The sequence below is a fragment of the Polistes dominula genome, unplaced genomic scaffold (assembly GCF_049000335.1).
Source record: "Polistes dominula isolate Pdom_NZ unplaced genomic scaffold, Pdom_raw_medaka contig_82, whole genome shotgun sequence".
NCBI classification, from domain to species: Eukaryota; Metazoa; Arthropoda; class Insecta; order Hymenoptera; family Vespidae; genus Polistes; species Polistes dominula.
The window spans coordinates 1702483-1719479 of NW_028301046.1; the positions used below are offsets into that span (position 1 = coordinate 1702483).

At 25.9% G+C, this 16997-nt stretch overlaps 1 protein-coding gene across 12 annotated transcripts in view; it reads right to left on the reverse strand.

The window, feature by feature from the left end:
* by (focal adhesion protein tensin) overlaps nucleotides 1-16997 on the reverse strand; it is a 202944-nt gene that overhangs the window by 59104 nt on the left and 126843 nt on the right. The window contains exon 1 of one of the 12 annotated variants that reach the window (XM_015320817.2): nucleotides 14393-14540. The exons of the other annotated variants lie outside the window; for them this stretch is intronic. Coding sequence (XP_015176303.2) covers nucleotides 14393-14461 — 69 coding nt within the window. The 5' untranslated portion in view covers nucleotides 14462-14540. Of the gene's footprint in view, nucleotides 1-14392; nucleotides 14541-16997 lie in introns of those variants that run through there. 12 annotated transcript variants of the gene reach the window in all.

A 16997-nucleotide genomic window follows, 5' to 3' on the forward strand; every position in this document is an offset into this window, starting at 1 on the left:
TTAATTTGTTTTGCGTAAATATGACGAAATATGATCATCTTATGAGCATGTGTTGTAACTATTGTAATAATATTTCAAGGGTGGGACTAATTAAGTCCCACCGTGTATTACGATGTATCAAAAAAGGTGGGACGCTTTTAATCGTGCCCCAAAGAGTTAATTGATAAAACAAAATTTACCAAAAAAAAAATAATAATAATTCCACAATAAATATATGCAAATATATTAGAAATAATTTCAAAGAAAATAATTCCAATGAAATGAAATGAAAAAAAAAACAAAAATTACATTAAAAATGAGAATGTGAGATAAATGTTTAATAAAATACAAAAAAAAAAAAAACTAGGAATATCATATAGTTAATAATCTTATGTTAGAAATTTAGTTGATGTTTCTTCGCGTGTGTGTGTGTGTATGTGTGAGAAAAAATAAAAACGAAATAAATAGAAACGATAAGTTATACAGTTAATATTATAGCTTGTTTGCTAACATTGGTCACACGAGTCAAGGCCGTGACGTTACGTTGGTAAACAGGAAAGGAAGGAAGGAAGGTTTGTTACTAGTAGTAGAGAACCACGCGTGTATTACACTAAGAACGCATGTTACCGACTTAATGGCCGACGATATTACATAAGAAAGAATCGTAGTTTTTTCCTTTCTTCTTTTTTGTTTGTTATAATGTGCAAATAACGTTTTAAAACGTCCTTTTTTTCTATTTATTATTATTATTATTGTAACTATATCGATTCTTTACATCTTACACATTTCTCTATTTTTCTTTTTCTTTTCTTTACAAATATTTGTAAGTAAACGTATCATATATATATATGTATGACATATATGTATGATGTATATGTATGATCTCACAGGAAATTGAATACGATTTCATAGATTTTTTAACGTACCTATGCTTTTTGTTCATCGATATAAATATTTTCTCTCATGTCAAACGAAGAAAAAGAATAAGAAAAAGAAATAGAAGAAAGGAACAAAATGTGAGTGAACAAAAAACGTATGGAAATTTATATAAGTGCTTTATGACGAATTTTTTGGTCGTGAAATATTTTTCAATAGAATATAATGCTTGGTTTTTTTTTAAATAAAAAAAAATAAAAATATTATTTATTATTATTTTTTTTTTATTTTTATTAAAATAATAAAAATTCCATGTGCAAAAATATAATATAATCTAATATATAATATAATTAATATATTATATTATAATTATATATATATATATATATATATATAAAATTACATACTTATTAATTATATATATAATAATTAATAATATATTATATTATTAATTATATTATAATAATATTATATGTAATATGAATGTAAAAAAACAAACTTTAAATGCAAAGGGTTAAGAATACCAAAAATGCAACAACGTCATCGTAAATAAAAACAAAACCTAAGCAAAATTATACATATACATTTATGTGTGTGTGTGTGTTTGTGTGTGTGTATGTGTGAGAAGATTCAAGGGAATTAATTTATCGTGGCGATCGGTCGTTTTCAACTTGTTTTTCTTATTAGAAATGTTCTTTGTCGTTGTTGTCATCGTTGTGGCGATGACGTTTGCAAATGTCTCTCTGAAAAGGGGAGTCCCCGGAGTAGAGAGTACCAAGCATAACCCAAGAACTCTCTTGGATAGTCGGTAACATGAAAGGGATTATAAGCGGCGAGGAACGCATCGAAAGGGTCTAGGGTCAGCGATAAAGGCGAGCTCGAGATAAGCCTTTACATCCTCCTTCTTACTTTACCTTGGCGGTCTTTACGATCGTTATCAAGATTCACGTTGTATTTAATGCCGAGTACTCATCGAAGTAAGAAACTATGAGAAAAGTAACTAGGACTCTTTACGAAAGTACGAAACTAGGAAAAGGAAGAAAGGAAAGGAAGGAAGGAAGGAAGGAAAGAAAGGAAGTAAATAAGATTTCTATTTAAGTTTAAATACTAAATTACATTGTGTAGAACACCTAACAGGTGACAATGGCTTACTTTAAATAGAAAATTATTTATTTTTTTTTTTATATAGAATTAGATTTTAGTAAATTGGTTAGTGAACAATATATATGGTAGAGTTATATATATATAAAATAATAAATATATATTTATTATATTTATATTTCTTATAATAAAACGTAACCTAACTTAACTTAGGTACGTTATTACCTAACGTTTCCTAAGTATATATATATATATATTTATATATAGGTATATATAAGTTCCTAAGTAATTTAGGTATTTATATATTAACTTATTATTTTAAATAGTATAATATAAGTAGTATAATATAAATATACAAATATATAATATTAGTATAATATAGTATAATATAGTTTAGTATAATATAGGTATATATATATAAGTTCCTATAAGTAAACTTAGGTATTTATATATTATAACTTATTATTTTAAATAGTATAATATATTATTATTATTATTATTATTATATATTTTATTATTAATTATATATAATATTATTTTTTTATTTAATTATTTCATTGTTTCCCATAAAAGAGGATTCGAGAATGCAAAGGATTTAATATTTTATCATTCCCTTATTTCCCCAATGCAACATTGAGAAGAAAATTGATGTTAAAACGAAATTGGTGTTTTATTAAAGTCGATCGAAAAATCGAATAAAAAAAAAAAAAAAAAGAAAAAATTGATCGTAAGATCAAAGGGACTAAACAACGAATAAAGTGGAATAGAAAAAAAAAAAGAAAGAAAATAAATAGGGAAATACTTTGTGGGAAGAATTCTTTACGAAAGAACCAACTACGAGGTAGAAAATGTTAGATTCAAGTACAAAACGAGTTTAAAGAAAAGAAATAAGACAAACTCTTTTGGTATCTAAAAGAAAAATTTCCTTTCCTTCCATCTTTCCTTCCTTTTCGATGGTGGTTTTCGATTCCGTTTGTTTTTTTTTTTTTTTTTGGAACCACGCCAAAAGTTTCAAATTCTTTTGGTTACTAATGCAAACCATCACTACGTATTTTTGTCTATTTATTTATTTATCTTTAACTTGTCCCCATATGTGTTATTCATTAAAAAGAATATAAAACAAATTGCACACGGTAGAAGTGAAACCTTCAAAAAAAAAAAAAAATCAAACTTCGAGACATGAATATATCGAAATAATTGAATTGTAATACAGTGCAATCTATTGAAAGAATCTTACAGAACCTAAATACCAAAGATAATTTCTAAATAAAAAAAAAAATACGTTAACAAATACAATAATGTAACAAAATAACATATGTAATGTTCTAAGTTGGAACAAAATCACGCGAAATAAAAGAAAATTTCATTGAGATCAGTTCAGAGTAGTTTAGAAATTCATTGGAAACCAATAATGTGGCAGTGAATTTTTTTCTATATGAAAATGTTTGTGTCTCTTTTGACTGATGCATTTTCGTTTAATCGGTTTCACGTTCTTCCGTTTCATGATTTTCAAATCACCCCGATTCTAAAGAAGTTTTCACTTCAACAAAAAGAAAAAAGGAGGATGATGATTATAATGATTATAATGATGATGATGATGATGATAGTAGTTCAATAAAAAAACATAGGTATGAGAAATGCATGAGATAACGTTTGTCAAGGATGCGAACGATTTTATCCGGTTTCAAGGAGGCAACCCCGTAAATTGTCAGTAAGGTATTCGACGTTAACGTGGACAAGCCGACTTCTCTACTACGTGAACGAAATACATAGTTGAATCGTGCTCGTAAATGGCTAGCTAGGTTGATCTAACTGCACACACGTCCAACATTCACATCTGGACAACATTTTTACTATGTGCAATTGGCAAATCCTATTTTCATTTCTTTTTGATATATTTATTAATTAATTAATTTATTTAGTTATTTATTAATGTAATTATTACATAAATATATGTGTAATAATTAACACGTTGATCGCCACGTCACCGTATACGGTGACGCTCTTCTTGTTGAAGTTATAGTATTTTTCATTGGAAAAACTTATCACATTTCCGATTTTAAAACAAAATTATTTTCAATAAATAAAAGATAGTTTTATATTTTATTATTTTCGATAAATAAAATATATAATAATATAATATAACCATAATACTCTGGGGTTGCATTGTTGATATTTGTACTTATCGCATCTTTACGTTACGGCGCGCCGATAGTTGAATTTTGGGCCTGACGACAAACTCAACCGAAACGGACTGAGCGACAAACGTGTTAAATCTACACAGTTCCTTTTTTAACCCTTTCGTAAAAAAATACACTTTGCAAATATGTACACCGATAAAGAATTTTTTTTACCTATCACTACATACTAGAAACAAAGTTGCAATTTTTTAAAGATAACCCATTATAAATTTATCTACACTATACAATATATCTTATCGAAGGAAAACACCTTTTAATCAAACATCTTTTTTTTAACAGATTAGATTTATTTATTTTTTTCAAATCATTCATCATCTTTCTCTCTATCACGACCGACGATTTCTCATTTCAGTTTCGATTTATCATCTAATGGTTACCATAACAACTACTTCCAATCTGATCACGATCAAAAGGGAATGGGAAGAGAGAGAGAGAGAGAGAGAAAAAAATAATCAATATCCATTCCGGTGAGTTTAGATTTAAAATGCTTAACAAGCGGAACGATGAATTATTTCGACGTTTATTTTACCTCGACCTTGAACCATGAATACGAACTCAACAGTTTTAATCTTACTCTCATATCGATCTAAAAAGGGCCGTGAATTCCCCTTTTTTATTTCATCCTTCAGTCCTCCTTTCCCCATACACCCCTTTTAATGTCTTTCTCTTTTCTTCTTACAGTACGTAAATATAAAAAAAAAGAAAAAAAAGAAAAGAAAAATGTTTATTTATGAGTATGTTAGTCGTCTTGATTCTTCGTGGTAAGCTAATTGACACTAAAAAACGATAAAATGAACTTTACTTATGATTTTGTTCATTATTTGTTCTACGAAACAACGTGAAATGAACGAGGGAAAACCTAAAAGGGGTTTTTTTTTTCCTTCTTCGTTATCAGTCTAATTTTATAATAAAAGTATATATATATATATATATATATATATATATATATATATATATGTATATATGTATGAATATATAAATAACTCTAGTTAAATCTCAATGTGTCTTCATCTCGGTGCAGCTTGGAAATATATCATGGTCGATTAGAAATCCGGATTAGATTGCTTGAATTAGTGGGCATCTGGTATGTTCGCTTACCAGACTGTTGTTTCTTCTTCTTCTTCTTTTTCTTCTTCTTCTTCTACACATTCGTATTTTCTATCTCTCTAGTTTCTCATAGTCATGCAAGCTGTTATACGATACACACAAGTACGACTTGGGTAAAAAAAAGTGATCATGAAAATAACTTGTCACTGATGTTACATCCTATAAATCTTATACACGTGTTTAACACTTATTATTAGTCTTTTAGTTGTAATTATTATACAGATCTCATTTTTTTTTTGGTTTATATTATTTTTATTTCATTTTATTCCTTTTTATTTTTATTTTACTTCAAATGTGTCTGACACTTATTATTATTACTATTTTGTTAATTGTAATTATTAATCATTTTTTTATTTCACATTATTTTTATTTCATTTTTTTTTTTATTATTTCTATTTGACTTTGATCTTTTTTTTTCGTATTTTTTTCATAAATAAAAGAGACAAAAGTTAATCTATAATTCGACTTAAAAGCAAAGTGTTATTATCATCATGACCGATGATATCCGAGATTTTCTCTTCAAGTGCACAACACATACACAAATACACACACACATACACATACACAGAATGATTTAAATTTCCGTTCGAACACGTGAAATAACAGTTGAACGTACGTAAGTACGAAACGAACGAACGAACGAACAGCTTTACGGAGAAGGGTCTTTCTCTCTCTCTCTCTCTCTCTCTCTCTCTCTCTCTCTCTTTCTGTCTCTCTATTTCTGTCTCTCTCTTTCTCTTTTACTCTCTTTCACTCTCTCTTTCTCACGAAGAAATATCGGAATAGGTATATAAGGTACATTCTACGACGGGACTAGTCGTCGTTTATGACTTTAGAGTTCAAAGAACGTTTTCTATTTTACCGAACGAGAAATATTTCGTAACTTGAATGATTTACGATAACAAAAAAAAAAAAAAAAGAACAAGTCGTTCAACGAAGATGATTTAAAATGGTTATGCCAAATATAAGAGATATGAGTAGTAGAGGGTGGAGGGTGGAGAAGGTAGGGGTAGGGGTAGAAGGGGACAAGAGGGAGTGATATTTTCCGTAGAATAAATTTTCCTATGGATTTTCGCGATACGTTCGAAACATACTTTCGAGATATCGTTAACCTATGACAATAGAAAGAAATAAGGACAGTATGAGAGAGAGAGAGAGAGATAGAGAAGGAAAAAGAGAGAGAAGGAAAATGATGATGACAAAGTGTAGTAGTGCGATAGAACTACTCTCGACAACGTGACATTGATTTATTCCTCTTTATTCGTTATACAACAAAGAAAAGACAGATGCACTCTCTCTCTCTCTCTCTCTCTCTCTCTCTTTTTACTCATTTTTTTTTGCATACGAAATAGATGAAAATAATGTCTGTGAAAAGTGAACGATAACGATTCGCAAGACGTCAATCATGCATAAAGTAACATTTTCTCTACCATGTCGCGAACCTTTCATTCATAATTTTTGACATACGATAATAGGGATTATAAATAGACAAAATGTACTCTATATTAGGTGATTATGTAATGTCAAAATTGTTTTAACCAGTTAAGTGTGTTCAACGTGTATACACGTCAGACTAAATCTCTACTACGGTACGTTTGAGACGTGCATACTCGTCGTGTAAAATACAAAATTAGCATTCACTATATAAAACTCGAAATGTGTCAATGAAATGTAATAAGAATATTATTTGGTGATATGTTCCCTTTTATATTACCAATACGATCTCTATGTATTTTATTTATATTTATTTAGATTTATTATTTATTTATAAGATGTGTCGCGTTTGCTCGAAAAAAATGGAAAACGCAAGGAAACGCAAGGTAACGCAAGGTAACGCAAGGAAACGCAAGGAAACGCAAGGAAACGCAAGGTAACGCAAGGAAACGCAAGGTAACGCAAGGAAACGCAAGGAAATGCAAGGAAACGCAAGGAAATGCAAGGTTTTTGGTTGTACGACCTGTGAAATCGCACTTTGCGTAATACCGTGCACACTTTGAAACATATCACACATACATAGCTTGACATTTTCTAAACTATTTTCTTATTTTTTTTTTTTTATTTATTCCTTCCTATCTTCAATTTGTCTTGTTTATGTATTTTATTTTATTTTTTGACAATATTCAAACTTTTAGTAAGAATAACGTATTCAGAAATGAATTGTTAATTTTTTGTATTGATTTTGAATAAAAATGTAATCCTTCCTCGTTTTTCGTAAAAATTTGCCCATGCGTTCGACGTGTATACACGTCGTTGCGTATGTTTTTAATTCCACACCCTGTGAGTGATCTTTTGAAACTAAATTCCACAGTCAACTGGTTAAATATTATTGATAAATAACAATAAACATATATTTAATATAATGTGATTGTGAAATAATAAATATCGTTTGATTTAATATCTTATATTAATGGGTTTAATTTTATAAATGATCTTTTTAGTATCATTGTTTATGTTTTGTTTGAAATTTTGATGAAATTTGAATGATCATCTTGAAGGGGAAGAGTTTATCTTCATTGGTATACTTTCTAAGTTACACAGTTACAGGTAATTAATTCTCGAAATAATGAACAGAAAGCGAATATTTCGAAAGAAATTTGCTAATCATTCTGGCAAAACTTTCTTTCACGGTGTAAATAATTATAATGGTTTGTAATGACTATTATTTCTAGTAGTTTCATTGGTTATTTACTAATAATAATGTCACTTTCATCTTCTAAGTAAGAGAAACACAGAATTAATCTTTAATTATAAGCATCAATTACATCGTTACTTTTCATTCATCTTTTGTTGTAAGATTTTTACGAAATAGCATAGAAAATAAATTGTTTTACGTATTAAAGTAAAAGTTAAATAAACAAAAATGACAGAAAAACAAGGTTACTATATTAAATTATAATTATGTATAATTTATAATATATATTTTTTTCGTTTTATATAACTTTATTTAATGTCGCATCAACCATCGGAGATTATTAGCGACATAAATAATTTTTATAATATTATTATTATAAATAATTTAAAAAAGAAATTATTAATATATTATGAATTACATACTATATAATTTTAATATTTCAATATATTTATATAATTAATTATATAATTGTTAAATCATTATTAATATATTATTACTTAACTAATTTGATTTGTCCCTTTTTCATCACCCTAATCTCAAAGTCTTTCGTTTAGGAGAAAATTTATTATTTAAACAAAAAATTAAACAAAAAAAATAAAAAAGTTTGTAATCAAAATGACGAGAATAAGAGAAGAAAAGTGGAGAAGAAAGAAAGGTGGTGTTAACGCGTGTCCAACGTGCGGCTGGGATGCGGTTAAAGGAAAATTTTTACTTTAATATCTATGTGTGTTAGTATGTGCATCTATGTATCTGTTTATCTGTGTATGTTCCTACTTCCGTGAAAGAGTTATTCGACGCCTCCTCCAACGTCCACGCTTTGCCGAGCAAAAGATCGACGAACGACGAGACCTGCTTCCTGATTCTCGTCTTTCTCTTCCGGCGGTTTTCATGAAACGAACGAATGAACGAACGACATAGGTCCTCTCCTATGCTCTTGTAACGCGTGAAATAGCCACATGAAATAGCCGCATGATATGATTTTGCTCTGAAACTACTTGCTTTCTTTGCTTTCTTCTTCTTTGCTTCAACGACCGGAACGATCAAATTGTATTTTATTCTATTTTTTTTTTGTTTTCAAGTTTTTCTTTCTCTATGATCTATTCGTAATCAAAGACTTTAGATCAAAATCGAACTGAAATTTTCTATTTTTTTCTCCCTCTAATAATTCATCCAAATATATAACTCAAACTTTCCCATACATTTATTGTTTTCTTATTATTTATTTTTTATCTATTCATATAATATCTTAATATATACAAATTACGTCACGTCACGTTGTTTGTCTGCAATGGACTCCTAAACTGCTGAACCGATTTTAATCACATTTTGCACACTGTGTGCAGTTTCATTCAACTTGAAAGATAGGATAGTTTATATCTCAATTTATAATCGAATTATTTGTTTATTAATAAAGAGTCATGATTATCTCTGTTAGTTCGATAAGATTCTAACAGATGGTGGTATAAGGTAATTCTTAAATACGTGTAAAACTTAAATACGTGTGTATCGGACTGATTGTGAGCTACAGCAACGTGTGGCGGGGCACCCTAGTATACTATATATATACTATACATACTATACTATACTATATATAATTGTATATAATTATATATACTATATTATAATATATACTATAATATAATATAAAAATTGTTATTTTATTATTATATATTATAATATATGTATATATAATTAAATTTAATAAAATAATATTTATATAATATTATATTAATATAATAAAATAAATAATATGTATAAATTAAAATAAAATAAATAAGTAATATATTAATTTAGGGATTGGTCGCAATAAATATGAGATAACATTAAAAATATTATTAATATTCTATTTATAATAGTATAATATATTAACAATATTAGTATTATTTTGTAATATTTAAAAATTCTAAAAACTTCGATTTAATATTTATGACACTCTACTAATTTTTTCTGTTTTTTTTTTTTTAATTAAAACAAATATGCATGTGTTTGCTTTAAACATATAATTTACGCTTAATGATCTTTTTCTTATTCGTGATTTATAATTCAAAACTTCTTCTACTCATGAATGACGAATTGATAAATCATTTTTCAAGTATCAAACGAAAGATAAGGATGAGTGGAAAATTTATCGTAAATTTATGCAATTACGATCATCATCATCATTATCATCATCATCATCATCTCGTTTCTATAAGCTGACCATAAATAATCATTATCACGAGTTTAGATATTTTTTTTTGTAAATTAGTTCTTTGATTTATACAGAAGATTTCTAATCATCGATCTGATTTATCTGAAAGCATAATTTAATATGATTTTTTCATACTCTTTTGTTTTTTATTTGTTTTTGTTTTTTTGTTATTATTTCTCGTATTATAAATCGATGATATGTTAATACGTTTAATTTATTATGCAATAATATTAATCGATCTTATTAAATAATTTTCAAATAAATTATCTTACGTACATCATATACCACAATTCATATTTAAACTTATTAAAATATCTTTAGATCGAGGTTAATCTCGATCAATGTCGTCGTCGTCGTTATGGTTAATTGAACGTTTCTTGTAAATAACATTTATATACAAAGATCTATGGTCAATTTTCTTATCCTTAGTAAGATCTTAGTTAACTTCCTACAATCGGTAGTTACGATGTAATTACACAAATTATTATCCATCTATGGGGTAGGTACAAATTTACAATTCAAATCTATCGATTAGATCAATCTACTAAGATGAAGTTTTTCTCTTTCTATCTCTCTCTCTCTCTCTCTCTCTCTCTTTCTCTTTCTCTCTCTATAATTTTTTTTAAAGTTTAAAAAAAAATAAATGTGTACGAAAATGTTGCTTGATATTTTGAGTGAATGGAAAAAAGAAAAAAAAAAATACATAAAAAAAGATTTGAACATTCCACGATGCGAAGAAGAATTATAATAACAAACGAAACGAGGAATAAGAATAGACGAATGACGTAAATCTAGGGGGAAAGGGGTAAGGGGGGGGGGGTAAGGGGGAAAGGGGGAAGGTCATGGAATACCGTTCGATACATATTCGATGGATGAAGAAGACAGAAATAGGTGTGTATATGTGTATGTGTGTGTCTGTGTGTGTGTATTTGATGTAAGGTGAAGAAAATTGGGAGAACAAAGTTTGAAAATGTTTTTAACATATTTTTTTTGTTTTGTTTTGTTACTCGAGTATAATAAAAATATAAAAAAAAAAAAAAACTAATCAATTTTTGATTATTTAATATTTATCAAAATTAATGGATACAAATTTTCGTCGATTATTATAAATAGAGAAAAAAGAAAAAAAAAAATAGAAAATATTGGTCGTTGGAAGAAGATAAGAAGAAGAAGAAGATGAAGATGAAGAAGAAGAAGAAGATGAAAGAATTGAAGGAAACTAAAACTAAAACTAAAAGTAAAACTAAAACTAAACTATAAATGAGAACGAGGACAAAGTTTCTAATGCGAATAGTCGAAAGATCTACTTGCTAGCATGTGTCCTCATTGCAAATAGATATCGACCACAGACTAGGATGATAGGATAAGCTACTAGAAGAGGATTATGCAATTTTCTAGATTATAGGAGATCCTAACTTTCTTTATCTTTCTAATCTTCTTCATTCAAAACTTTGGTATACATACAAAAAGGTTGTATACACCCTTTTCTGACCCTACTTCTTTATCCCTAACACACACAAGTTCATCTTATTAAAACAAAATATTATTCCTTCTTTTTGTTTGTTTGTTTTTTTTTTATAAATATTTAACAGCAGATTTTAATATTAATTTGTTATATGCCATTATACTTGAGATTTGTATTTTTGATAGAAAAAAAAAAAAATTAAGAAATATTTATTGTTATTTTATTTAATAGATAGAAATATTGATTTGTTGTTTTTGAAACCTTTTGTAACATTTTGTATATTTTAATAATAGATAAATCATATTTATGCATGAATAGCATAGATAATAAAACTTTGTTATTAATGTTCGTCACGTAATGTATTGGATATGAATTTTTTCCTATGATAAGACGTATGAAAATTTTATGCTTACTTTTGAAATAAATATTAATGTTATCAAAACGCCAAGTTATTTTATATTCTATATTTTTATCTATTATATAAAATAATTATTCAATCTTTCCTATTTCTTCATAACTTTTTTATCTAATTATTAATTTATATTCGAAATTAATTTAATATATAAAATGTATATAAACAAAAAAATATATAAAAAGAATACAAAATTAAAGCACCTAAGTTAAACCAAAAACTTTGCAAACAACTGACGTATATTTTTAATATTTTAAATGCACATTAAAAAAAAAAAAATATGAAATTATTAATATAATTATTAATTTGTATTCTACATTAATTTAATATAAAAAATGTATATCAAAAAAAATATAAAAAAAAATACAAATTATAGTACGTGCCTTAGATTGAAAATTTTTCAAACAGCTGACGAATATTTTTATTATTTTAAATGCACATTAAAAAAAAAAAAAATATGAAATTATTAATATAATTATTAATTTGTATTCTAAATTAATTGAACATATAAAATGTAAATAAAAAAAATACAAATTATAGTACCTGCATTAGATTGAAAATTTTTCAAACAGCTGACGAATATTTTTATTATTTTAAATGTATATTAAAAAAAATATATACATATAAAAATACGAAATTTTATTACCTGTGTTAAACTGAAAATTTTGCAAACAACTGACGTATATTTTTATTATTTCAAATGCACATTAAAAAACAAAAAAAAAACAAAATGAAATTATAGTACCTGTGTTAAACTGCAAACTTTTTTAACACAACCGACATATATTTTTATTGTTTAAAAAATAGTCAAAATTTTTATATACCATAATACAAACATTTACGTATATTTTTAAAAGTATATTACTATTTCAAGTACGTTGTTTAATAATATTACGAAGAATCGTGGATGACTTGATAAAATGCGAATATAACGCTGTGTTATCGCGAAAAAGAGTACTCTAGAAAGTGAGAGTGAGAAAGTCTGTATATATGTATGTGTGTGAGAGAAAGAGAGAGAGAGAGAGAGAGAAACAGAGAGAGAAAATCAGAATCCAAAAATAGCTATAAGTTACAAGTGAACTTTGTTTACGATCTTTCAACTCCTACGAGTAAAAAAAGGAATATGAACGAACCGGACGATTATAATATATCGATATCTCGAACTAACCATATATGGTAATAGACAAATATAAAAAAAAAAACAAAAAAGAAATAAAATTAAAAATAACAGAGGAAATGACGAATTATTAGATAGAAAAATTGATCATCCTTACGATGACATTCCACATACAAAACATATATATATATATATATATATATATATGTGTGTATGTGTATGTGTGTGTGTCAGTATAATATATTATGATGTTTCTATAATTTGAATAACTCGTATATGCTAATAGAAAAATATTAAAAAAAAAAACACAGAGGAAATGACGAATTATTAAATAGAAAAATTGATCATCATTAAGATGACATACTGTATATATATATATATATATATATATATGTTTTTGATGACAAAAATTCTTGATAATCTTCATCGTCCCCATGATTAGCATTTAAACCATAAATAATCTCATTGCGGTAACGTATGGTTGTTCATCGTCGTTGTTATTTAGATGACAACATAAGTAGAATACCTCGACATAATTTTAATCAACGTTAAAAGAAAAGTATTACACCGTTTTATGGAATTTCTTAGTTGCGTACTCTATTTCCGGTTTACATCATCATCATCATAACCAACATCATTTGACTTGTATTAGTTACTTGGTATTAACAAATTTCCTATTTCTATCTTTGTCAATACTACTTTTCTATCCTAGAATTTTATATTTTATATTTAATTATTAATTTATTCACAAAATTAATTTAATATAAAATATATAATATTATATTATTATAATATAATTATAATATAAAATAATATAACATAAAATAATATAATTAAATTATATAATGAAATTAAATATATTATTATTAATAATTATTATTAATTATAAAATTATTATTAATATAAAATAAAACAAAATTATATTAATACCTAAGTTAAACTGAAAACTTTTCCAAACAAATTCACGTTTATTTTTATTATTTTAAAAATAACCAAATTTTTATATAAAATATATATATATGCATAAAATTTATAAATAAATTTGAAATATATATATATATATATAATATATAATAAAATAAATAATATAGATAATATAAATAAAATAATATAAAATAAAATATCTAAAATAATAAAACCATAATAAAATAATAAAACTATAATAAAATAATAAAATAAAAAATATACAAAAAATATAATACAAATTTCAAATTGCGCAGACGCATTTTTCGAAGATTTTTGCGGGAAATTTTGGAAAGAAAAAAAAAAAAAGAAAAAAAATTCCCCAAAAAATGTAATTAAAAAACTTACCAATGATACGAAACGATGATTACGATGTACCATGGTATCACCGTGACAACGAACAACCGTTGATAACATTTTTTTTTTTTTAAATATCTTACTTAAATAATTTTTCTTTAATTTTTTAAAATCAATTCTTTAAACAATCGACGTAATTCACAATTAAATAAAAATAAATTCATTTTCTTGATTTATCTTTCAAATTATACATCATTAATAATCATTCAAACAAATCTCAATGAAAATTTCTTTAAAAAAAAGAAACAAATCAGAAATTCGTCATCCTTCCATTCACCTAATTGATGAAACATTTTTCTTCTTATTTTTCTTCTTTTTTTTTTTTATAAAAAATTGACGAAGAAAATGAGAGACAAAATTATGAAAAATAAATAACAAACCAAACTTTCTTTACACCAGACACATTTTTTCCCCACTTATGCACCCACGAATTTGAGATCGTTGCAATTAGGTGAGTTTGGATTTGGGCAAAAAGGTAATGAAACTGTTGGGTATGGTTCGAAACACAGTCAGAGAGGTTTCAGAAACGCGAACCGACAGCTCCGAAAGCTGAGAAACGAATGCGCATGCGTACCACCCCCCACATCCTTCTCCTTCTCTCTCTCACTCTCTCTCTCTTTTTTTCTCTGGTTTTCTCCTTCTCTTTTTCTTTCTTCATCTTATCCTTCTGTTCTTTTCTATCCCTACCCTCTCCCCCCTCCCACATATCTTACACCTACTCCTACTACTACTACTACTACTACTACTACTACTACTACTACTACTACTCAAACTATTAATTCACTGACTCCTTGGAGATTCCATCCTTATTCATCCTTTCCTGTTTTTTTTTTTTTTTAATTTTATTTTTTATTTTTATTTTTAATAATAATCCTTGGAAACAGAGAGAGGATAGTAGGAGGATAACGAAGGATTTAATAATTTGGACAGGTTGATTCAATAAATTTATTTTGGAGAATTGTTTGTGGTTGATTCAATGAATTAATTTTGGAGGATTGTTTGTGATTGATTTAATAAATTAATTTTGGAGGATTGTTTGTACACTTAGAAAATTAATTGACACTTCTTTGTGTGTGGTGTGTTTCTTTTTTTATTACAAAATTTTGTTTTATACTTTAATTTTTTAATAATTTGATTTTTTAATAATTTAATTTTTTAATAGTTTAATTTTCTTAATAATTTAATTTGTTAATAATTTAACTTGTTAGTAATTTAATTTTTTAGCAATTTAATTTTTTTTTCATAATCTTTGATAATTTAATTTTTAAATAATTTAATTTTTTATTAATTTAATTTTTTACTAATTAAATTTATTTAATATAATTAAATTTTTAAATAATTTAATTTATTTAATAATTTAATTTTTAAAATAATTTAATGTCTTTTAATAATTTTTGATAATTTAATTTCTTTTAATAATTTTTAATAATTTAATTTCTTTTAATAATTTTTAATAATTTAATTTTTCAATATCTTAATTTATTTATTAATTTATGAATTTTTAATAATTTTTAATAATTAAAAAAATTTGGTTTTTGTCCCTTGTATTAGCAAATATTATTTCAAGTCAAAATTAAAAACACATTTTACATTTATCCCATTGAATAATTTTAAAAAACAACACTTTAACGTTAAGATAATTATTTCAATGAAAATTAATATCATCGTTCGAAAATAAAATAAAAAATTGTTACGACTGGGGATAAAAAAACGAAATTTATATCCTACAAATGATAATGAAAAATTGTTCATAGATTTTTTTTTTTTTTTTTTTAATTGAAAGATATTGATAATATTCTAGGATCGATAGATCGATATTAACACACACACACACACACAGAAGGTAACGAAATTTTATCCAATAATCCATTTTACACGTACTATCCGTTTTTTCCAATCCAGATTGGGAAACTTTAACGTTCCATTTTTATTTTCTTATTGAATTAATCTCTTGCTCCAGTGCAAACTCGACAAAACGAGAAAGAAAAAGACAGAAAGAGAATGAGAGATAAAGAATGAATAATTGAAGCTTTTAAGAAAGAGATAAAGACAAAGTGACATCCATATATATATATATATCTTTTTTTTGTAAAATTATTTTGATATTTTTGCCAGTTGATTTGAGAATTTATTTTCAGCTAGTTTAATATCGAAAAGGAGATTTTTAGACGAAGTTAAAACAGGTTTTTTGGCTAAATTAATGATAGAAAGGGATGGAGATAGAATGAATGGATCGACGATCTCATCAGTGTAGGATCCAGGAATCAAGGACAACGATGAAAGAATAAAAAAAAAAAAAAGAGACGATGGAAAAAAAGATCATAAAAGAAAGAGAATACTCAAAGGATCGAGACAAATGATCCAACACGTATAGAAGAACCGGTTCACTTGATCAAACTTTGGTAACGTGTAGTAAAATCAAATCTGTATCTATAATCTTTCAAAGTGTTCAAAGATTATTAATAAATGTATATGGGTACATATATGTGTGTCTGTGTGTGTTGATATAAGTTGATTTAAAAATAATTCGTGTAAAGAAAAAATTGTTGAAATATTTAAATAAATATGTTTCGCGTGAATTAATTTGAAATTAAAA